This window comes from Lemur catta, chromosome 3 (genome assembly GCF_020740605.2).
Source record: "Lemur catta isolate mLemCat1 chromosome 3, mLemCat1.pri, whole genome shotgun sequence".
Classification (NCBI taxonomy): domain Eukaryota; kingdom Metazoa; phylum Chordata; class Mammalia; order Primates; family Lemuridae; genus Lemur; species Lemur catta.
The window spans coordinates 95334598-95360150 of record NC_059130.1 but is presented as its reverse complement, the minus strand read 5'-3'; the positions used below and the strand labels follow the sequence as shown (position 1 = coordinate 95360150).

Below are 25553 nucleotides of genomic sequence, written 5' to 3'. Positions count from 1 at the left end.
TATTTTATTTTATTTTATTTTGAGACAGAGTCTCACTCTGTTGCCTGGGCTAGAGTGCCGTGGCGTCAGCCTAGCTCACAGCAACCTCAAACTCCTGAGCTCAAGTGATCCTCCTGCCTCGGCCTCCCGAGTAGCTGGGACTACAAGGCATGCGCCACCATGCCCGGCTAATTTTTCTATATATATTTTTAGCTGTCCATATAATTTCTTTCTATTTTTAGTAAAGATGGGGTCTCATTCTTGCTCAGGCTGGTCTCGAACTCCTGAGCTCAAACGATCCACCCACCTCGGCCTCCCAGTGTGCTAGGATTACAGGCATGAGCCACCACGCCCGGCCTTAAGTGTGTTTTACTCTAAAATTGTCCGTGTATTCTGTTGCCCTTCGTTGATGTGAAAAATAAGAAGGTTAGTTGTCTGTGCCTAACTGCTTTTGTTCACATAGTTTTCCTAGTGTTTTCACTCTAACATAACAGGAGTTAAATTATATGAACATGTACCAACTAGCCATAAATGTAAAAGAGTAATTTTTTTTGTAGGTAACTCCAAAAACATTGACATGTGAATAATCACATTCTGACAATTCTGGTTCTGACACCTTGAACCTGTTTTACTGATATTCTTTCGAATTGTCCATGGTTTTTCTTTTAAAATGTTTGCTTTAGTATCCAGCATCTGGAGAAAAACTAGAAGACAAGCAGAAAGAGGAAGTTCAGCAACTTCGCCAGAATTTGCACCGGCTCCAGGTTCTGTGCAACTCAGCTGAAAAAGAGCTTCGATATGAGCGAGGAAAGAGCTTGGACTTAAAGCAACATAATAGCTTACTTCAGGAAGAAAGCATTAAGGTAACTCTTGTGGGCACATCCTTTGTTGAAGGCAGTTTGCCCCTGGGGGTAAATGAATCAAAATTCTTCAACTTTGTAATTCATGATAGGATCTACAGGTGGGTGTACAATGTGAGCTATCTGGTAACTTCTTCCTTTAACTTTTGCCTAAGTAAGAACAGAGCTCAGTAATTTCTATGCTGCTGAAGGGATGTATATGCTATCAACCTCTAATCAGAAAAAGTTTTTAAATTACACAATCTTTTGAAATCATTATCTAAAACTTTTAGCCCTTACTAAATTTCAATGACCTGAGCCAAAAGCCTAGATGTCCTGCCCTTGTTGTGTATCACTAGACTTATTTATCCCTAATAGATGCATCCATTATTACTGGTCTAATCAAATCTCAACTGCACTATTCTTGGCCTTTCGAATTCTTGTATTAATTTTACAATTAGTTTGTCAAGTTATACACACCTACCCACATGAACTCACATGTAACACATATATACTCACACATAACGTTTTGGGATTTTAGTTGGAATTACATTAAATCTATAGGTCACTTTGGACAGAATTTAAATCTTTGCAATATTGAATCATATAATTTTATGAAATGTGTGTATTTAGGTCTTTAATTTCTCTCATTATAATTTTCTTATACATCTTTTGTTAGACATATTCCTAGTTGCTGATATTTTCCATACTATTATAAATGGTAACTTTTTTAAAATTTCATTTTTGATTTGCCAATATATAAAGATGCTGTTAATCCTTTTCTAATAAAAACTTTGCCATACTTTTCTATTCTTATAATTTATGTTTATATTATTTTGGATTTTCTATACAAGCAATCATATCACCTGAGAATAAAGATAATTTCTCTCTTCCCTTCTAAATGCTAGCTATTCTTTATCACATTAAAGAAATTGCTTTCTAATGTTAGTTTGCTCAATATTTTATGATAAATACATGTTGGATTGTTTTATTTTTTATTTTTAAAAAATATTGTAGAGATGGGGTCTCAACATGTTGCCCAGACTGGTCTGGAACTCCTGGCCTCAAGCAATCCTCCTGCCTTGGCCTCCCAAAGTTCTGGGATTACAGGCATGAGCCAGCCACATGTTGAATTTTATCAAATTCTTTTTCTGAATATTTAAAGAAAATTAAAATTTTTTTAATCTGTTAATATGCTGAACTATTATACATTGACCAATTTTCTAATGTTTATCTAACTTTGCATTCCTGGGATAAACCCAACTTAGTCATAAATTATCATTATTTTCCTATATTGCTGGATTTGACTTGCTAATATTTCTTGGGGATTTTTGCATCTTTCTTCATGAGTGAGACTAGCCTACCATTTTCCTTTCTTGTAATGCCCTTGTCAGAGTTTGGTGTCAAGGTTATTCTTAAAATAGCCTCTTAAAATAAGAGGGGTAATGCACCCTCTTTTTCCATTCTCTGGAAGAGTTTATGTAAAATCACAATGATTTCTTCTTAAATAATTACAGGAACTCATCCCATCCCTTTAACTTTCTGGTTCTAGAGTTTTCTTTTGGGAAGTTTTCCAACTGCTAGTTCTGTTTCTTTTATAGTTAAAAGAAGTCAAACTTCTTCTTATTTCTTCTTGTATCAACTTTGATGTATTTTATTTTTTTAGAAAAATTTCCATTTCATTTAAATTTTTAAAAAATTTACAGAAACTTATTCATTATGTTTTCATTTTCAAAAAAATATAGTGATGGTCATTTTACTTTCATGATATTAGTTATCTGTATTTTATTGCTTTTTCCTTGAACAGTCTCACTAGAAATTTGTTTATTTTATTTGAGTTTTAAAGGCACTAAAGTTAGCTTTGTTGATCTACTCTATTGTATTCTTTTAGAGAAATAATAAATACATGTATTTCACAGTTTAGAGTTAATATAATATGGAGTACTGGAATAAAATAAGAAAATCTGTATTCAGACCTTGGCTTTATCATTTGCAAACTGTTTGAGATTCATTTTTTTTATCCCTAAAAGGGGGTAAAATACTCATCCCACTTCATGTCAAAGCCTAACAAATGTAAAATATTAATAGTAATATTATTAATAGCATATGCCTCAGTTTTACACTTCAAATACAGTAGGTATTCTATTAATGACTCCTGAATTATGACAGTTAACTTTTATTAGGTGTTTCCTATGTGTCTGGCTCTATTCTTGATGTTTTCATTGCTTTGTCTTATTTAATGCAGCCTCAGAACCATCCTGTGATATAAGTAGTTGTTATATTCACCGTATTACAACTGAAGGCTGGGTGCGGTGGCTCATGCCTGTAATCCTAGCACTCTGGGAGGCCGAGGCGGGCGGATGGTTTGAGCTTAGGAGTTTGAGACCAGCCAGAGCAAGAGTGAGACCCCGTCTCTACTAAAAATAGAAAAAATTAGCCAGGCATAGTGGCACATGTCTGTAGTCCCAGCTACTTGGGAGGCTGAGGCAGGAGGATCCCTTGAGTCCAGGAGTTTGAGGTTGCTGTGAGCTAGGATGACTCCACAGCACTCCAGCCCGGACAACAGAGTAAGACTTTGTCTCAGGAAAAAAAAAAAAACAAAGAAAATGACACTCAAAGAGGTTGAACACTATTAACTTTTAGATTCACTTGATATAATCTGATCGGTTAATGTACAGACATCACAGATGGCGGATATTATATTAATAGTTATAATCCTCATTAATTCAGTTGAAAAACTTTGGAACAAAGGAATGCTGTTTTCCATGAGGATAAATGAAATTCTCTCACCATTTTTGTCTGTGAGCCTTTCCTGCCTAGTACATACATTGACCAGGTACTGATATTCTTTAGAATATCATTCATTTACTTGCTCAGTAAATATTGATTACTACTCTCTGGCACTTTGATAGGCCTTGGGTATGGAGAAGTAAATAAAAAACCTGGTCTCTACTTTCTGGGAATTTAAAGTGGGGAAGAATGATAATAAGTAGATAAAGGCATGCTTAATTATAAATTGTGATAAGTTTAATGAAGGAAATCTATGTGGTGCAATGATATGACGAGTATGGATACCTCTTCAGATTAAATGATCATGAAATTTTTCTCCTGAAAAGTGACCTTTAAGCTAAGGCCTGAAGGGCAGGCAGGCAACCATATAATGAGGAGGGAAAAGGGAAAGCATTCTTGGCAGAGAAAAATGTGGAAACTCTAAATAGAAACCAGTGTGAAAGGAGTTTAGTGGGAGAAGGGGAAATAGCAAGATGGTTTTAAAGAGGTGGGCAAGGGCCAGATCATACAAGGCCAGGCAAGCTGCTGGGATTTGTTCCCAGAGTGATGGGAAGCCACTGAAAGATTTTAAGCAAGGGAGTCAAGTGGTTCAATTTGTGTTTTCAAAACAATACTATTCTCTATGGCTACGGCATAGAGAATGGATTAGAAAGGAGCAAAAATGGAAGTGGTAGGACCAGTGCAGAAGCTATTCCTACAGCCCAGGCTAGAGATGGTGACCTAGACTAGGGTGGTGGCAAAAATGGCACAAATGGATTGATGTAAGATATGTCGTGGAGATAGAGTGACAGCATGTCTTAAATGATTGGAATTGGCTTGTGATGGAAAAGAAAGACTCAAGGATGACTTTCAGGTTACTGGCCTGCACAAAAGGATGGGTGGTGACATCATTTACTGAAATCAGGAAGACAGAGGAAAAGGACTTAGGAGATACGGGCAGAATCAAGGAGTTTCATTATGGGTTAATGACATAAAACGGCATTTCAAATCATAGGAATGAACCTAGGGAGAGAATTATCATCTCTCCAGGCCTGGAGGAGTCCAGTAATATTTAGAGGTGGGGTAGCATTAGAAGAATCTACAAAGGAGACCAAGAAGGAACAGCAGAGACATAAGTGAAAACCAGCAGTCTGGTATCACAGACGCCAAGAGAGGAGAACTTCTGAGATGGAAGGAGTAAATGCCACTGAGAGGTCAATTGTCCATTGGGTTTATTTTGGCAATGGGGAGGTCAGTCAGTGTCCTTGGCAAAAACAATTTCAGTTTCATTGGAGTAGTGGGGATGAAAGCCAGCTTGGAGTAGATTGAAGAAAGCATGGAAAATGTTAGTCCACATATATATAGAAACTCTTTGAAATTTCTTTATCCAGCTGCCATCTGTCTAAATAAATTTTGGCAAACCTTACTAGCACATGGCAACTCCAGAGAGGTAATCAGCCATGTGACATTGGTATTTGTCAGGTTTGGGGGGACTGCACTTCTTTGAAAGCTGCTTATTCTGGCTCACATTCGTTCCATGCTTATTTTTATCACTTTTGTTTATTCTCCACCTCTAGATAAAAATTGAACTAAAGCATGCCCAGGAAAAGTTATTAGACAGTACAAAGATGTGCTCTTCACTCACGGCAGAGTGGAAGCACAGTCAGCAGAAAATCAAGGAACTGGAGCTGGAAGTACTTAAACAGACTCAGAGCATTAAATCACAGAACAACCTGCAGGAAAAGCTGGCTCAGGAGAAATCTAAAGTTGCTGATGCAGAGGAAAAGGTAATTATCCTCTCGCTTAATAAATAGCATGCACTGAATACCACTACTGAAATCTTGTTTCCCTAAGGATTTTAAGAAATAGGTATGATGCAAGCTTGATAGAATTCCAGGATTTTTCTTTACTCTCCCCATGTCTTCTCTTTTGATTTCGTCTCCTCCTACAATTCCAGTAAATCTTGTTTATTTAATACTAAAACTTCATGAACTTAAAAAGGTAAGTTTCACTAAAGCTATAACATGAAGTTAAAGAACTGAATGAGCCAATATGACTTTTGTTTTATACTTTCAAATTTTAAAGGACTCATTCTGTACTCATTTGGTTTTGCTATTTACATCGTTTCTATTTTGTAATTTTGTAGAGGGATTTGTGTTGTGAAATAAACCATTTTGAAATATTGCCCCTGCATTTTAGATTGTCTAACACCAGGTGGCAGTAGTATGTAACAGTTACACATTTTGATGTGCAAGTTTGAAAGTCAAATCTTAGATAAAAAATAAATCATTTCATCAATAAAAATAAATATAAATATATTTAATAAATATAAATAAATATAAATAAAAATAAATTAAAAATAAAAAGAGGCTGGGTGCGGTGGCTCACGCCTGTAATCCTAGCACTCTGGTAAACCAAGGAGGGTGGATCGTTTGAGCTCAGGAGTTCGAGACCAGCCTGAGCAAGAGCGAGACCCCGTCTCTACTAAAAATAGAAAGAAATTAGCTGGACAACTAAAAACATATAGAGAAAATTAGCCGGGCATGGTGGCACATGACTGTAGTCCCAGCTACTTGGGAAACTGAGGCAGAAGGATTGCTTGAGCCCAGGGGTTTGAGGTTGTTGTGAGCTGGGCTGATGCCACGGCATTCTAGCCTGAGCAACAAAGTGAGACTCTGTCTCAAAATAAATAAATAAATAAATATAAATAAATATTTGTCTATATTTTTTAAAATAAAACTTTATTGAGTACACTTAAGATATGTATGTTATTTACCATATGTATATATGTTACTTTACCATATGTATGTTATCACTCCATAATTTTTTAATTGGTAAAATTGATAAAAATTGGCAAAATTTTAAAATTTAGACAGTACTAAATATTGGTGAGGATTTAGTGCAAGAGGAACTCTTATATACTGACTTCAGTTGGAAGAACTAATTAGTACAAATGTTTTAGAAAGCAATTTGGCATTATTTAGTTAAGTTAAAGATGCATATATCATACTACTTAACACTTCTAGGCATAAAACTAGAAAAACAATTATACTGCAATATGTAACTGGAGACAGGAATACAATCATGTTCATAGTAACATTGTTCCAAAATGCAGAAAACTAGAAACAACCCAAATGTCCCCTGATATAAGATGGAATAAATAAGTTATATATTTACACAATAGGCTATAGCAGTGAAAATGAATGAACTACAGGTATTGCTATAGTTCAATGTAATACTGAATTTTTTAAAAGTTGCCAAAATCATGCTGTGATTCCATTTATAAAAAGATCAAAATAGTGCAAAATAAAATATATGTGTGTGTATATATATACAATAATAATAAGAAGAATATTAGGTTATTAAGCCTGAAATGTCCAATTTCCTTAAGTATTAAGTCTGACAGTTGTGTATTATTGACATTTCACTTTGACACTTCTTGTTTTATTTTTATTGTGAAAGTAGATCCTCAGTCTTTCAAACCCACATTTTAGCTTGTGATTATCTTTCAAAAAAATTTTTAGAGCCATTTTTGTGAAACCACGGATAAGTAAAAAATTCGTGTTATTTTCAAATGTGAGTTCTGTTATGGAACCAATGCAGTACAGACAGCTTGAAATATCAACGAAGTGTTTGGGAAGGATGTGGCTAATGAACTCACAGTACATCGATGGTTTGAGAAGTTCCCTTGTGGTGATTTTAATTTTGAAAATGAGCTACATGGGTGACCTGAGACTAGGGTGGATAATGATGAGCTGAAAGCTGTAGTGGAAGTGAATCCATCTGAACCTATGCGTGAATTAACAGCAAGGTTTGATGTTACTGTTTCAACAATACTGGACCATTTGACACAAATGGGCAAGGTAAAGAAACTGAATAGATGGGTTCTACATGAATTAAACAAGCGTCAGAAGAGAAGTCATCTTGAAGCTTGCCTTTCTTTGCTGTCATGACATAAAGGCAAAACATTTGTACACCATATTGTTACATGTGATGAAAAAGGGATTCTTTTTGACAATCACAAGTGTTCGGCACAACGGCCACATAAAGATGAAGTGCTGAAACACAGTCCACAACCAAATATTCATCAAAAAGAAGCTAATGGTGTTGTTTGGTGGTCCAGCACTGGTATTATCCACTATAGCTTCATGAAACCTGGTCAATGGATTATAGTGGATGTCTACTGGATGAAATGATGAGGATGCTTGTGACTAAATAGCTGAGATTGGTCAATAGAGACAGGCCAATGCTCTTGCAAAACAACACTCGACCACCTGTCACACAAACAACGCTGCTCAAACTATAGAGACTGGACTTGGAAACTCTGTCATCCACTGTATTTACCAGACCTTGCACCAACTGACTACCACTTCTTCCAGGCTTTGGACCACTTCTTGCAAGGAAAAATACTCAGTTCTCCACAAGCTGTGGAAAACGCCTTTCATAATTTCATTGCCACTTGCTGTCCACGCTTCTTCGCTGCTGGCGTAAACAAGCTACCATTAAGATGGCAAAACTGTGTCAATAGCTCACGAGCGTACTTTGATTAATTGTACTGCTTCTTGTTTGAGATGTAATAAACTACATTTTTTATTTGAAATTGGACATTTCATATTTAATGACCTAATATTAAAAGGCAAGGAAATAATTAACACAAAATTTAGGATATTGGTTTTTTCTCTGGTGGAGAGGGAAGGGGGATAATCAAAGAGGGTCCCAGGCTGGGCGCGGTGGCTCACACCTGTAATCCTAGCACTCTGGGAGGCCGAGGCGGGCGGATGGTTGCTCAGGAGTTCGAGATTCCAAAGAGGGTCCCAGAGTGGGCTTCAAAGGTACTGGCAATGCTCTTTATTAAATTGGATGCAGGTTCAAGAATTTGGCATGTGTCCTTGACAGAGAAGCCAATGAAGCGATGCTTTTGTATGTGTAATTAAGACTGAATATCCTGAAGTAAGAATTCTGCCTAGACAGAACTAAATGGAGCGGTTCCAAGGAACTGAAGCTGTCCTCAAATGGCTGGCGGCCTACTGCCATTGCCCTTGAGTCATTCTGCATTTTCACCTCTCTTATGCTGTGTGGGCTATTCAGGGATCTAGGTGCCAAGGCTTGGAATTGATGCCCTTAGAAAAGAGCCGCCATCCACTGAATGTTTGTGGTGCCAAACCACTGTAAAGGATTCCTTGTTAGATCAGGAATACATTAGAGGGATATCAGCTACCCTGCTGAAATCTATTCATGCAACAAATATTTATTGAGCACCTACTATGCACCAGGTACAATTTTAGGTGGCACAAGGGTTTATAAAAAATAAGTAAACCAATTTAAAAGGAGATTTATCTAACAAAAAATGTTTTCAAATGACACTTTAATTCTAACATGTAAATTCTAAAATATAACTATATATCTCTTTCAAATTCATAAATCATATTTTTAGTTCTCCCAGGACATTAAAGAACCTATTATCGGTGCTAGGCAATATGCTAATAATAGGTATTTGGTTTATAAGAGACTTCTATTTTGAGGTATTATTCATGAATCTAGCCATTCGGTGGAGAAACTAGGAGCTTTCCCACAGTGCTGTTGCAAGTGTAAATTGGTCTTAATACCTATGAAGACAGTTCAGCATTGTCTTTCAAACAAACAAATAGTAATAGCCTTTGCCTTAGCAAATCCACATTTCATAATCTACAGACATTGTTTGTAAGAGTATTGTTTATAATAGCAAAAGATTGGAATCAACCTAAATGTTCATCAGTAAGAGGCTGGTTAAGTAAGTTATAGTACATCCTTACAATGGAGTAGTATGCACCTGTAAAAGAGAAGACAACTCGTATGCACATATAGTACGGAAAAAACACTAAGTATATTATTATTTTTTAAAAAGCAAGGTGTATAGTTACATATACAATAGTATGCATTATTTGTAATACAAATATGTATTACAAATAATGTAATACATTATTTGTGTAAAATTTGTGTGTGTGGGGAGTACTATTTAATATTTGTTTATATATGCATAGCCAGATTTCTCTGGAAGGGTACCCTTCTCTGCAAGGGTAATAACGGTGATTATCTTTTTGGTGGAGAAAAATGGAGGAAATGGGATAGAGATAGAAAGTAGACTTTTCACCATAAAGCTTCTTTTATACACATGTATTGAATTATATGAATGTATTACATATTACAAAAATTAAATAATTTATTTTAAAATTAAAATAAATCTAACTACACTCTTTTACTTCAGATCAGATTTGTATGTTATCACTGTTATGTTTGATATTTATGTTATTTCCATAATTTGAAAAAAGGCCACACTCTTCTTCATGTTTTACTTGTAAACTTTTCTCATTCAAGATTTTGGACCTGCAGCAGAAATTAGAAAATGTTCATAAAGTCTGTCTCACAGATAGTTGTATGTTGGGAAGGAAACAACTAGAGGAAAAGATAAAAGAAGCAACAGAAAATGAAGCCAAAATAAAGCAGCAATATCAGGAAGAACAACAGAAGAGGTAAGAGGAGCAGAGATCTCAGTTTCCCGTGGGTTTAACTTTGATTGGGTGCATCACCAATGTCAATTTACTCTAACAGAATATCAGAGGGTATCTCCACTCTGTTCCCTCTGAAGTAAACGCAGTCACACAACTTTTTACGTAAGGCACTTACCACACTGTATTCTAATTGTTTACTTTCTTGTTTGCCTCTGGCACTAGAGTATGGAATTCTTAAAGTCCAAGTTTATTTCTTGTTCTGGGACACACCTGGATCACTGGTAAATTTTCTTGAATGACTGGATTGCCTATGAAATACAATATTCCGGGATTCATTTTTTTAACTCTCTGACATGACTGGCACAACATTCAGACTACAGTAAAGTTGGTATTTTATATTTATCAGCTGATTTTCTCAAAGTAGTTCCAGGTACTTTATGGCCATCTTAATTATCAACAAACTGCTACCAGATAGGAGCTGTCATGTATGTTTTTTCTAAAATGATTATGATTATTATGGTGATTCATTTGTAAAGCATCCTCTTGGATGCCCTAAACTTTATTAACCAATGCTTTGCTTCTTATTTATATGATACTCAGAGTGATTCACTTCTTTTGTTATTATTTTCTTTATTCTTTATTGATCCATAATAATTGTAGTCTGATCGGGAGTGGTGTCTCACACCTGTAATGCCAGCACTCTGGGAGGATTGCTTGGGGTCAGGAGCTTGAGACCAGCCTGGGCAAGAGTGAGACCCCCATCTCTACTAAAAATAGAAAAAAATAGCTAGGTGTGGTGGCGCATGCCTGTAGTCCCAGCTACCAGGGAGGCTGAGGCAGGAGGATGGCTTGAGCCCAAGAGTTTGAGGTTGCTGTGAGCTATGATCATGCAACTGCATGGTAGCCTGGGTAACAGGGTGAGACCCTATCTTTAAAAAAATTTAAAAAAAAAAAATTTTTTAGCTCCCACATAGGAGTGAGAACATGTGATATTCGTCTTTCTGTGCCTGGCTTATCTCACTTAACATAATGACCTCCAGTTCCATCTGTGTTGCTGCAAATGACAGGATTTCATTCCTTTTTAATGACTGAATAGTATTCCATTGTGATTCACATGTATTTTAAGAAAAATATGGTTTTAGCCTCTAAAAAGATATGCTAATGTTCCCATATACTTTGGAGCTCAGAAACAGAAACTTGCTTTCACCTTTGTTGAATGCCCTAGCATATTGAGGCCTGGCACTCAATAGATACTTAGTGAATATTTATTGAATGAATGTTTCGGTAAACGAATGAATGAATGTATGTATGAATAAATAATGAATTCACTCAATGAGATGCTATGAAAAAATACTTTCTCAACTGCCAGTTTTATCAGAATGGCAAACTGTCTTCCTGTTACAATACAACTAGATCCTGAATAAATGACGATAAGCATACCATTTAAAGCATTGCTTACAAGAAAGCGAGAGAAAGCCCCCAGGACAAACATATAGTGAACTGAAACAATAATGATGAATAGTGAACAAATTTCTAAGTCAAGAGGCAAATAACAATATCAATCCTGTGTTCAGGAGAAGCCAAGGAAGTTTGCCATGAGGTAGAATAGCTGAACTAAGAAAATCCAAATTATCTCTGGAGGAAAACAACCCCAAATTAGATGTTAAGGATCCCCATATACTAAGTTTAATCAAATATAAGCTTACAATTCAAAAATCACCATAGGAAGCTGGCTACCATGAATGAAAGTCAGCAGAAACAATAAGCAGCAGATTTATAAGCCCTAAGAACTTCAACAGTTGGAATTATGAAGAACAGATTATAAAACAACTATGTGAAGTTTTTTAAAGAAACAAAAGCTATAATTAAAGACTTAAACAATGAAAAAAGCTATTTAATTTTTTCAAAGCTTCGTATCCTTATCTCTAAAGGGGGAATGGTAATACCTGTTCTATATATCTTTTGTGAAGATTTGCTAGGAAGAAATACATGGAAGCAATATTTAAACTAAGTGTTGGGCCACCTGTAATCCTAGAACTCTGGGAGGCCGAGGCGGGAGGATCCCTTGAGCTCAGGAGTTCGAGACCAGTCTGAGCAAGAGTGAGACCCCGTCTCTACTAAATATAGAAAAAAATTAGCCAGGCAACTAAAAATAGAAAAAATTAGCTGGGCATGGTAGTGAGTACCTGTAGTCCCAGCTACTTGGGAGGCTGAGACTAGAGGAACACTTGAGCCCAGGAGTTTGAGGTTGCTGTGAACTAGACTGATGCCACGGCACTCTAGCCTGGGCAACAGAGAGAGACTCTGTCATAAATAAACAAACAAAGTGTAGGAAAATGAAATATATAGGGAAATTCTTCTACCAAAAGGGAACTATATAGAATATATTGTTTCATAACCTAGAGGAAAGTAACCCCAATTTAGAGAATTAGATTGTGCCCTACTTTTTCACTTAAAATGTTATTATCTGTTTATCTGATATTAAATTTTCTTCTAGAATATTATTTTAATGATATGCCATAGTTTATTTAATAAATCCTTTATTGTTGAACATTTAGATTTTTTTCCAGTTTCTTGATATTATAATGGCATAATATATATCCTGAAGCATAATGAGCACTTATATCAGTCAAACAATAGAACCAGTAGGAGGAGTATATATTTAATGAGATTTGTTACAGGGATTTAGTTGCAGGAGCTGGTTATGCAGTCTGTATGGCTGTCATCTTTGCATCTTATGCTGGAGCTTGAAGTCTGCAGGGCAAACAATCAGAAGTGAAGCTGGATATAAAGCAGGAGAGCAATAACAGTGCAACCTATGAGGATGGACTGTAACCCAGTCAATTCTCACTGCCTCCAGCCTTGATAAAGTAGGTATCCTACAGGAGAAGCAGGCCTTCTTCATCAAGGAGCTAAACAGACACCTGGCCCAGGAGATGGAAAGGTTAAGGAGGATCTAGGGAGGCTGGAGCACTTGTAGGGCTGGCTATTGCCTCACACCAAGGTCAGCGGCAGATATGTGGCAATGTGTATGAACTACAAAATGTGTGCTCCAACCTTCCACGTATAAAAACCAAAATGCTTCACTTCTGCCCTCTAAATCGTACACAGATATATCTCTTGTGGCCCAGTTTACCCAGAAACATACATGGAAGGAATTCTAGGAAATGTTTATCCTGGCTAAGTTGACATATTACAAAGCCACTACACTAAAAAAAGTGTTTGGTTGTTATCATATTTGATGTTGTTGTTACTATTGTCATTTTCATCATCATCATCTTCAATAAGGTGAACAAAGTTCATTTGGCTAAAACAAAATGTTTAGAGATGAGGGAAGTGGCAAGAAAATAAAACGAGATAGGTAAGCTATTCCTAGGTCATGCAGAACTTAACAAACCACATTAATGAGTTTGGACCTGTTCATGAGAGATATTTATTTGTGGTTTTCCTTTCTTGTAATATCTGTATCTGGTTTTGGTATAAGATAATGCTTGCCTCAAAGACCTAATAAAGATACCATAAGGCTAACAAAATCTGTCTCTACCTCTTTTTCTTTTGCAGTTTTCTCAAAAGATAAACAAAAATATTTTATTATCTCTTATTAATATTACATGCAAATCTTTTTCAAAAATGAAAACTAAAGTCTATCTTTGCATCAGTATATTATTAATGCTAAAGCTAATTTTAATAAAACCTTATAAACAAGTCTATCCAATCTCAATTAGCTTTGACCATATAGGTAAGATTTCCATAAAAATTTTGTAACCTCTTATAATTTTTTATTAAAGAGCAGATTAGGCCAGACACCCTTCTCCAGGGAAGACCTGTGAACCTGGGCCCAAGGGCAGGTGTACACTTGTTTACTGTGTAAGCAAGAGTAGAAGAATGTCTAACGTACAGTGGAACCTTGTACAGAATAAATAATAGCTTTGAGAAATAAAAAAAAAAAAGAGCAGATTAATGCTTAAGAAAACCCAGACTTAAGGCCTAGACTCTGGCCCTGTATCAATGTTTTTTTTTATATTAATGTTCAATTTTTAGAAAAACTAAATAATCCCCTTTTAATTTTAGCCAACTAGATCATCATGCAAAATTCCATTCACAAGATTAATCTTCAGCAAACCTCCTAAAACTTGCTTAAACCTTCAGTTTTGTCCTATTATTTTACCTTAGAATATTCTCTATTTTCAACTTTCTTTACATATTATTTTCATTATACAGTCTGTATATAGATGCGTTTTTCTTATATACAGCAGTTTTGGGGTTTTTTGGACCCTAAACCGGCCACTTCCTCCCCAACAACTAAACCCTGGCACGTGGCCCTCCCTGTTGCTAACTCCTCCAGCAGTTTTAATTACATATATTAATTATAATTTTAACTCTTAGTAACCCTTATTTTTAGTGAAAAACCTAGGAAGTAAGCAATCGTAATTGTGTGCCAGATGCAGTGTCCAGGACAAAGGACAGGGTTGTGGAAGACAAAGCCTGGAGGATTTAATCTCTCCCAGTATAACCACAGCTGGGCCAGGGAGGATGGGGCCTGGGTGTTTTTCCCAGGCTTCACCACAGTCACTTGTCTAAACTTCAGAATTTAGAGGCTTAAAACTAAAGACAAGCTCACAGCAAGATGTGAGGAGCCCAGCTTTAACTTACGAATTAAGCAAGTATCAAAAGTACTACAGCAGCAACAATTTTATTACCTTAAAATATCTAGGAGAATCAGCCTAAACCTGTCTGCCTGGTAGACACAGGCAAAAATGTCTAAATTAAACTTTGAAGACTTTAGCAAGAATTTTTTAACTATTTTTATTTACCAAAAATTACTGAAGTTTGGTTCATAAAGTTTGGCTGATGTAAAAAAAGAAAATAAAAAAGATTACTAAAGTCACACGAACTTAAAAAGTATTTGGGCTAGTTATTTAATTTATGACTATTCATTTTTCTGTAAGTTAATTTGGTACCATGTGTAGACAATATATAAACATGTATAGGCATACATATATGTAGAACAGAGCATATAACATACACATGTACACATGTATACATCTAAAAGCCAAAGAGATCAAGGTGTTTAATGCTAAAGAGAGTAGAGCGTTAGACTTGAGAGGAATCTGTCCACTTACAACTCTAAAGGTTCCATGAGGAAAAACAGAGTTTTCTCTCCCAGAGAGAAGTCTGTGGCACCTTTCCTGTTTTTCTTAAGGGATCCTAGGCTGTTAGAATTTTTTTTTTTTTTTTTTAACAAGCAGAGTCCAATAGATGGGAAAAAAGAAAAAGAAAAAAAATAAAAATACAAAAAACAAAATTAAAATTAAATTTTTTTAGGTAAGAGGAAAAGGAACTGACAGAAGTAAATGGAAAATCAGACAGAGGGAGTACATATAGTTAACAGGGATTTTAGAAGAGAGAAATTCAGTAGACTGAGAAGTGTTTACAGAGAGAGAACAGAGGCCATAAAACTATATATACCTATATATATGTACATATATAGCTAACTACCAGTTTAAATTAAGTTGACTTTTATCTTTTTTTTTCTTTTTGACCAAGCCCACCCCCCGACTTTTATCTTTTTATTTATTTTTGGAGACAGAGTCTTGCTCTGTCACCCTGGCTAGAATGCAGTGGCGTCATCATAGCTCACTGCAACCTCCACCTCCTGGGCTCAAGTGATCCTCCTGCCTCAGCCTCCTGAGTAGCTGAGACTACAGGCGCGTACGACCATGTCTGGCTAAGTTTTTTATTTTTTTGTAAAGACAGGATCTTATTGCCCAGGCTGCTCTCCAACTCTTGGCCTCCAGCAATCCTCCCACCTTGGCCTCCCTAAATGATAGGATTACAGGCATGCGCCACCATGCCCAGCTAACTTTTTCTATATGTTTTTAGTTGTTCAGCTAATTTCTATTTTTTAGTAGATGGGGTCTCACTCTTGCTCAGGCTGGTCTCAAACTCCAGAGCTCAAACGATCTGCCCGCCTTGGCCTCCCAAAGTGCTAGGATTACAGGCGTGAGCCACCACACCCGGCCATAATGAGCCACTTTGAACAGTCTGGACTTTACCTTAAGAGTAATGGGGAGCCACTAAAGGATTTTAAGCAGAGGAAGTGATATGATTGTGTTGTGATTTCGAAAGAGCATTCAGACTGCTAAGGGATGGATTGGAAAAGAGGCTCAGACTATAGGGAATATATAGGGAGTCTTATCAATACACTGATTTTTTAATTTTATTCACTGATAGAATTGGTTTATTTGCTAGTCTTTTTTTAATTCAATATTAATTTCTAACATATCTATGAGTTACTCTTATCATTTTGACTTCCTACTTTTCAATTCCAGTTTTCAACTCTCAAATTTTACTGCAGATAACTGAAGGTTTTTTAGTTCCAGCAGAGTAAAACTTCCCTTTCAGTTCCAAGTCTAGTCCCTTGATCAGAAATTGAGAATGGAATCAAAAAGAAGTAGGTAATAATAGCAGGGAATTGTTCAGATAAACAGTGAATTAGATGAAAGAGGGGATGTTGGTGTAGAAATGCTCATAAGTGACAGAAAATAAGCCACAGCAGTCCTTGGACAGCCTGCACTTATATCCAAGAAATAAGGAGAAGAACTAGAGATGGAAAGATATGAGCTCATGTCTCAAAGACAAATCTTCCCCCAATAACTCACTGGCTTCTCAGAATACTAAAGTTAGAGAAAGCAAACTTATTTGTCCAATGTTAGTATTTTTACTGCCCTAGCATGTAGGTGAGAATTTTGCCTACCAGTACTATGTCATGATTATCATCATCATGTTCTTCAAGATGAATCTCCTAAGTCCAGACAACCTTAGTCTGAAATCCTCGGAAAACTCTCTCCACAAACTGCAGACTCTGAAGGAGCAAAGTGGCTGGTCAGAGTGCAGTGGTGTGTACAACTAGTTGATCACAACCAGTAACAGATTCCTTTGTTCCTTCTCCACTGCCACTGCTCTTTACTTGACCAGCCAAATATATCTATATATAATCTCAAGGAGCAAAGTGCTAATGGCCCTTGTAAAAAGTGGTGAAAGGAAAACCTCCCCTTCTCATTCTGAAGTTTCACTGAAAAATGAATTGACAAAAGGTAGATTAACAGGAGAAAAGGCAAACAAAATTTTGTTAATGTGCACTAGGGAAAACCACAGAGTGATTATCCAGTACTGGAGTATGTTACAGAAGCTTATATACCCTTTTCCATACAGGAGCGGGGAGATGAACAATGTGGACAATTTTTTTGAGGGTCAGTAAATCATTAGGGAGAATGAATGGACAGAAGTTAATTTGGAATTTGAATAAGTCCAAAGGAATCACCATTATCTTGTGAAAAGGTCTGTCCACGTGTGGTTACATTCCTCAGTCTTCTTTTCTGAATATAGAGAGATAATGAGATTTCAGGGAGGAGGGATAGGAATAAATTGTTTCCTTGGTAGGTCTAGTCTTTATGCAGATAACCGGAAAGCCTCTTCCAACATCTACTGATCTCTAAGAGCCTTTAATTCAAAATACTCAGTATACCAGGGTACCATATTTTGGGGTAAAATTTCCTGAGTTCCTTCACCCTCTTTTGGAAATGGTGAATTTCTTCATCAAGTGCAGGCTCATTCATGATTCAGCTATAGCAATATTAACATGTATGCATTAGTATCAATAGTGCTTGTAACTAACAACCTTCTATTGAACCCAGAAGATCAAGGGCTCAACTAGTAAAGTAATGAGGAAGAAAAGATATGGGATTCAGGATTAGAGCCCCACCTCTACCTTGTCCTAACTGTTCTCTGTGCTACAGCTTCTTCATCTCTGAAATAAAGACAATTATTTCTTCCTCATAGGGTTGTTTGATGAGTGACAGAGAGAGCTAAGCAAAGCATCTGTTACAAAGGAGGTTCTTGTGTTGGTCCCTTTAACTTATGGCCACATACCATACCTCATTGAACAACAACAAAAAGTCCCTGTGATGGCAAGAAAATTTTAGGTCTGGCTTTAATTTGCAAAGTTTTATAATTCACAATATGATTTAATGTACATTAATTGCCCTCAGGGAACTCCTGGATCAGAACGTAAATGAGTTACACAGGCAAGTGAGAACATTACAAAATAAAGAAAATCTACTGAAAATAACCTGTTCTCAGCAGCAATCCAGGATTCAGGAACAAGAGATCCTCCTTACACAACTGGAAAATGAGAAAAGAAAATATGATGAGGTAAGAAAGTAAATAGATATGCTTCTCAGTTTTCCTTTTGTCATAAACCTGAGTAATAGGGAATTATTATTATTGTTAATCACTGAGTGCTTAGCACTTTGAGTACAAAGTTTAGCCAGGGTTAGGTCAGGAAAGCAGAATCTACCCTAGGTACTTCAAGCAACAAGAGATTTAACACAGGGAATTAGATGCTTACAAAACAGTTGGAAGGGACTGGGGAGAGAGTAGAAAGTCAGAACTTCTGCCGGCTTTCAATAAATCCGTAAGTTCAGAAATCACAGAGAAGCCACCTCCTGCAACACCAAAGTGGGGAATTTGCAGGAATTCTCCCAGAAGCCTCTACAAATGTCTCATCTGTTGTCTGTCCTTTCATCTATCTGCTAGTACCAGAGGAGAACTGTTAGGGGAAACAAACAAATCTGTTTTTTTCTTCCTATATTCACACCACTCTCAGTACTTCACTTCTGATACCAGATGTGTGGGTTTTTCCCCCACACTAAGCAATTCTCCAATTCTCTGTGAACACCAACTGGGTATACTGTGAACTCAAATAAAATCTTAAGTTCCCCAGCTAACTGAAGGGACCCCCTCTTGGCTAAGAGGACCCCAGAAAGGCCTTAAAGCTGAGTTGCCAGCCAGGAGCAGAAGGGAGGTCAGACACGCCTAGTTATGCCCTCTCCCTTTTGGAGTTACTCTTTGTAATAATTAGATACTAAATCATTAACAGGACCTAAGGCCATGTAAGACAAAGGTTAAACCACACCTGCAGGTCATCTATTTGCTTAACAGATCACTTGAGTCTTGTATATATCCTGTGGCTTGTCTCTGATTAACAAACTTCATTATCTTAACTTAAAAATGTATAAAACCAAACGGTAACCCAACCGTGGCGGGACCACTTGCTCAAGGCCTCTTGGATGTGGCTCTCCAGGCCCAGAATAAACCTCCAAATTATTTAAATTCTTTTCGCTTGACAACACAAAGACTGAAGTCAATTCTGACGCTATCTACCTAGACATAGCACCAGGTGATGGCTACCTGAATGAGGACTCAGTCAGACAAGACTGCCCCCACTGCAGATGCCCAAGGCAAGTCCAGGTTTTTGCCAATGCTTCTGACCAGCCAGCTATACAACAGAGGTTCCCACATCTCCACCCTTGGGTTTGGGTTTGATCATTTGCTAGAATGGCTCTTAGAACTCAGGAAACAGTTTATTTACTAGATTACTGGTTTATTACCAAAGGAGCCAACTCAGGAACAGCCAGATGGAAGAGATGGACAGGGCAAAGTATGTGTGAAGGGACATGGAGCTTCCATCCCCTCTCGGAACACACCACCCTCCCACCACCTCCACATAGTCAACAACCTGGAGGCTCTCCGAACTCTGTCCTTTTGGAGTTTTATGAAGGCTTCATTATGTAAGCATGATTGATTAAATATTGGCTCTTACTGATTAACTCAACCTTTAACCCTCTCCCCTCCCAGGAATTCTGGGTGAGGCTGAGTGTTCCGACCCTCTAGTCACATCGTAAGAACCCCCAACAACCAGCCCACAACCCCCTGGCTGTCCAGGAGCTCCCAGCTACCCGTTTGCTCCTTAGCATACAGAAAGACACTTACCACTTCAGAGATTGCAAGGTTTTAGGAGGAGTGTGCCAGAACAAAGACCAAAATATATATTTTTTATGGTAAACCATAAGAACAATGGCTTTTACTTCACATAGGGTTTCCAAATTGTGTGCAAGTTCCTCATTTGTAGGAACTAAACTTGAACCCTGCTAGCCGGGGAGTCTGGGAAATGTAGTTTCAGACTTCCAGCCTTACAGCTGTAGGGAACAAAGGCCCTTGGCCCCATAAAGGTTCACTGAAAAATCACTGGCATGAGGCAGATTGATTAACTGGAGAAAAAGATACTAATTTATCTACCAAGTATACACAAGAGCCTTCAGAATGAAAACTCAACTCTGAAATGGGGTTTAGAAGCTTATATGCCTTTCTGGTAAAATAAGTCACAGGGGTGGTGGGGAGAGGGATTCTGTTGATTGGCAATAAAAGATTACTAGGGAGCATGAATGGATGGGGAACAAAGAGTAACTAGCAAATAGTTCTCTGTGGAATTTGAATTAGTCTGAGAGGTAGGACATTATCTTCTTTTTTTTTTTTTTTGAGTCAGAGTCCCACTTTGTCACCCTGGCCAGAGTGCCATGGCGTCAGCCTAGCTCACAGCAACCTCAAACTCCTGGACTCGAGCAATCCTTCTGCCTCAGCCTCCCAAGTACCTGGGACTACAGGCATGTGCCACCATGCCCAGCTATTTTTTTTCTGTATGTTTTCAGTTGTCCAGCTAATTTCTTTGTATTTTTTAGTAGAGATGGGGTCTTACTCTTGCTCAGATTGGTTTCGAACTCCTGACCTTGAGCGATCCTCCTGCCTCGGCCTCCAGAGTGCTAGGATTACAGGCATGAGCCACCACACCCAGCCAGGACATTATCTTCTTAAAGAGTCTGTTCAGGTGTGGTCACATTCCTGGTCTTATAGGGAGGGGAAGAAAAGAACAATTGTCCTACTAGGTGGGTCTGGATCTTTAGTAGGCAGATAAAGAAACTTTAACTTTTTGGGGGAGTGCCCCTTGGTGGGTAGCGGGGAAGGTCAGAGAGACCTTGAGGCTTCTTCAGTCAGTGCAGCATGTCAAAATGCCATATATTGGGGTAAAATATTTCTAATTTTCTTCAGTCCACACTTTAAAAAGTTTCATATATTAAAAGCAAAGCTGGTAATTTTGGAGAAATTTGGGTTAGAGGTTGTTAGAGATATACAAAGGAGTGAAAAAAAATTGGGATCAATGGAAAACAGCAAATTTAAACACATTGTTCCATGTCTTCTTTAGTTAGTCTTTTAGTCCTGTGAATAGGTCAGTTCCATTAAACAGCTTTATCACATCCCAGACGCTGGCTTTGCAGATGAGCTTTCAAACAGAAGAAAAACAAAGTAATATTTGTGACTGTTCACAGAGTTTGGAGGGCATCCTGCTGAAGTGTCTACATGTTAAACTCAAAACATCTTCAGTTAAAGTGGAAGTAGGCAGTGGAAATCTGACATACTTTTCTCGCCTGGAGTTTGTATGTCACAAAGTATACCTGCAGGGCCTCAGGAAAAAGGTAGTGGCAATTTCACTGAGTCCCAGTCGTAAAAATGGAAGAAAAATTTGAAAACATTATTTGGAGACTTATAACCAGGAAAGAATTCAGGATTCAAGCTAGAATCTAATAATGGGTGGATTTACTATAATTTCTTCTGAAATATAATTTTCTATCTACAATTTCTCATTTCTACTAAAGACAAATCACAGTAGGACCAATTTGTTTGCAAAATAAATTTTAGTTTCATTATACTTAACCTGATTATATTTGCATAAAGTGCAGCAAGAATGGTTATTGACCAGATAGGCTTTCCTTTTTTCTTTTTTTTTAATTGGCTTTGCTGGAACTTTTTCATAAGGAATCTCAGGTTAGACTTAAAAGCTTGTCAAGCCAAGCCAAGGATTTAACTGTGCCTGTCGGTACCAGTATGAATTAGGTAAATTCCTCTTTTATCGAGGTCCCAAGGTAACTTGGGGCTCCTGGACCTGTCAGAAAGTGACATTCTTTGCTTACCACAGGTCTTGAAATGTCATAGATGAGGTACCAGACCAGTTTTTTTTAAAAACGGGTTTTTATTGGCTCTGTAAGTCAACCTTAATCCCTCAAAGCAGTCTAGGTATAACAGGAAGAATGCCTTGAAAAAGAGTAAAAATGTTTTCTGTCTCTCTAAAACCTTCCCCACTCCTTTTGGGAATTAAAACCTGTATCCCTGACGAAGGCCAGTGGTCAGAAGGGACAAGAGAATGTCCTTTGTTCTTTGTACAGCAGGACATGGCTCAAGGGAATTGTCTGCGGAAGTCACGAGATTGTCTTAGCCAAAGCTGGGATGAATCAGAACCATCAACTATAGTTGAACAGCAATATCCTGAAGCTGATAACCCTCCCTTTAAAAGCTCTGTATGCCTGCTCAGAAGCAGGATGTTGGTACCTTGAGGAGTCTGCCAACCTCCTCATTTGCCGGCAAATTAATGAACTTCCCTTTCCCTCTCCTCAAACCATTTGTCATTGTTCTTCTGATGTGGCCTCGGGGACAAGTGCCGAGTTTTTGGTAACAGGCATTTCTGAAAATATGCCAATCCAATCAAAGCCTTGGTAAAATAACTAGTGTCTCTAATTCTGTCATGTTGTAAAAGAAGATAAATTCTTATTGAACATATACAGATAACTTTATTGTCATAAAATAACAATACTTACAAATAGTTTCCAAATTCTGGAGGAATCAAGTAGAGAGAAAAATAGGTGCTTCAAATTGCTCACAAAAATGCGTTACCAATTTTGTGTAAGTTATAAATAGCTCAAAAGAAGAAAAAGGTTTTCTTGACTCCTGGAAAACAACACACAAAAAGAATCAGTAATATTTTAAATGAAAAGTCAAAAAATTAGTTTAGTCCCAAATAATTAAGTTTTGTTGTGTTTGAGGTTGGGTTAGCAATCTCCATGAATGCACCAGCTTTTTAAAGTCTTGGAAGCATTCCTAGTCCAAATGCTATGATCTCCAAAGTTATCAGTTTCATCTCTATTTATCTCTGTCTTTTTTTTTTTTTTTTTTTTTTTGAGACAGAGTCTCACTCTGTTGCCCGGGCTAGAGTGCCGTGGCATCAGTCTAGCTCACAGCAACCTCAAACTCCTGGGCTCAAGCAATCCTCCTGCCTCAGCCTCCCGAGTAGCTAGGACTACAGGCATGCGCCACCATGCCTGGCTAATTTTTTTTTGTATATATTTTTAGTTGTCCAGTTAATTTCTTTCTATTTTTATTAGAGACGGGGTCTCACTCTTGCTCAGGCTGGTCTCGAACTCCTGAGCTCAAACAATCCACCTGCCTCGGCCTCCCAGAGTGCTAGGATTACAGGCATGAGCCACATGCCCAGCCAGTTTCACCTCCATTTAAAAGTACCTGTCAGTCCTTTCCATAAATTTTCTTGAAGAAGCAAATTTTGGACTGTAGGCAGTTAGAAACTGCTTTTTTGAGAAGAATCAAAGTAAAATGATAATTGCCTTTGTATGATAAAAGTCTTAGAATAGCCACAGCTAAAGAGACAATTGACAAAGAAATTTGGGGTTTTTGGCACATTACAATTTAACATAATAACCATAATTATTGATAACGTACACCAAGACATGTCAGAATTTTAGGAATCTCATACAATGTTGAAACACATTAATAACATGTTTACAGCACGACGCCAGAAGTGAGCTTGTGAACTCTCAGCCACGGCTGTCTGGGCTGCTCAAGCTAGGGGATTAGTGGATTCTGCTTTTGAGAAACAAGGTAGAGTCCCAGCAGTGACTTTTCTCACCCCAGTGAAGCCAGCTGGACCCTTAGAACAGCACGTAAGCAGACAGCTTCGATGGGTAAATCTCTCTCCTTGAGCCTGTGGGTGCTGTGGCCCCAGCGCTGTCTCTCCTAAAGCCAGGACCTGTCACCCTGAACATCGTTTCAGTGAGGTCACCAGTTACACTGTGAATACTAATTAGGAACTTAGTCAACTTAACTCAATACATTCAGTGCTCAAATACCCTCAAGGAGTTTGTTGCATGGCCTTGTTTATCATTACCTAACTCAATGAGTGAGCAATTTGGTTGTTACCTCTAGGTGTCGCCCGCCCGGCAAGGCAGGGGGCCTAGGCCTTGGGGAAGGGCTTGGATGTTTTGTTTTTACAAAAGGGGAGCCAACTCAGGGTTTGCCCTGGAGCCGGAGAAGGCAAATGGATTGAATTCTCCCTCTTCTCTTTGGATCCTGTGGCAGATAAGCACAGTGGGACTTTAATTAAAACAGTAAAAATGGATTTTATTTAGTAACCACTTACAGTCAAGGAAAGAACTGAGCTCTATTCCATTTGTATAGAGGTGATTGGGCATTTTAAAGGAAGAATGAGGGTGAGAAAGTGAACTGGGGCCCAGTAGAGTCAAAGAAGTGAAAACTTACAGAGAGTTGATTAGGGTAAATGAGATTAGGCCAGAGATGTCTGCTAGCTGGCAGATTTATCTAAGATACCGTGCTATTCTCCCACTGAGTCTGGGAGATAGAGGCCCATATACATCTTAAAGTGATGAAGGAAGAATTCATAATTGTAAGCACTTAGTAAATGCTCTTAAGAAAGAGAGATCTGGAGCCTATCAACAGGTGTTGGCTAGAACAAACTAAATTCTCCTGGCAGCATTGAGCTTTCTCAGGCAGGCATTTTAATTGGGTGGGGGCGGTCGGATAATAGGGCCATGACCTTATGCTGCTAGGAGGCATGCTACAGTTGGGTTGTCTCTTAGTGCAGAGGTTTGGATGGAGTTGTTACATGTCAAGAGTTTGACAGTTCTCAATCTCTTGCCATACCCTCATCCGATGAATAACCATATTTAAAATAAAAAAATGAGGCCTGCAAGGTGGCTCATGCCTGTAATCCTACCACTTTGGGAAGCCAGTGCAAGAGGATTGCTTAAGGCTAGGAGTTCAAGACCAGCCTGGGCAACATAGTGAGACCCTGTCTCTACAGAAAAATAAAGAAATTACCCTAGTGTGATGGTGCACACCTGCAGTCTCAGCTCCTTCGGAGGTCAGGGCTGGAGGATCCCTTGAGCCCATTCGAGGACAACCTGGGCAACATAATGAGATCTCGCTTCTACAAAAACTTTTAAAAATTAGCCAGGCATGATGGTATACGTCTGTATTCCTAGCCACTCAAGAGGCTGAGGCAGGAGTATCACTTGAGCCCACGAGTTTGAAGTTGCAGTATGCTGTGATCATACCACTGTGCTTCAGCCTGGGTAACAGAGTGAGACCCTATCCCTAAAAAAATAAAAATTGAGTAGAGCCAAATATAGCCTTTAAAAGAGGTGATTTAAAAGAGAGAGAGATTTTTTTCCATGTAATTGGAAGTCTTGTTTTTAAAATTCCGAAAGTGACTTTTCTCATTTCAGTTAAGTTAGCGAGACCCTAAGTAACATTGTCCTACTTGGACAGCTCTGATGGATGATAATTCCTCAGTCTTCAGCCACATTGTTTTTTGTTATTAAAGTGCCATACACAAACCATGAAAATTAGATAAATATAGAAGTCTTAAACATGAAAAAGAAATATCATGTTTATATAAATATAACCCAAAGAAAGTTAAATACCATTTCATATTTGA

The 25553-nt window shown here is 37.8% G+C and overlaps 1 protein-coding gene across 9 annotated transcripts in view; it reads left to right on the top strand.

The window, feature by feature from the left end:
- Positions 1 to 25553, top strand: part of CCDC30 (coiled-coil domain containing 30) — a 134358-nt gene that overhangs the window by 67331 nt on the left and 41474 nt on the right. For all 9 annotated transcript variants that reach the window (XM_045545710.1, XM_045545711.1, XM_045545708.1 and 6 more), the window contains 4 exons: positions 663 to 842; positions 5165 to 5374; positions 9942 to 10096; positions 18127 to 18289. In XM_045545710.1, the coding sequence (XP_045401666.1) occupies positions 663 to 842; positions 5165 to 5374; positions 9942 to 10096; positions 18127 to 18289 (708 nt within the window). The remainder of the gene's footprint in view (positions 1 to 662; positions 843 to 5164; positions 5375 to 9941; positions 10097 to 18126; positions 18290 to 25553) is intronic.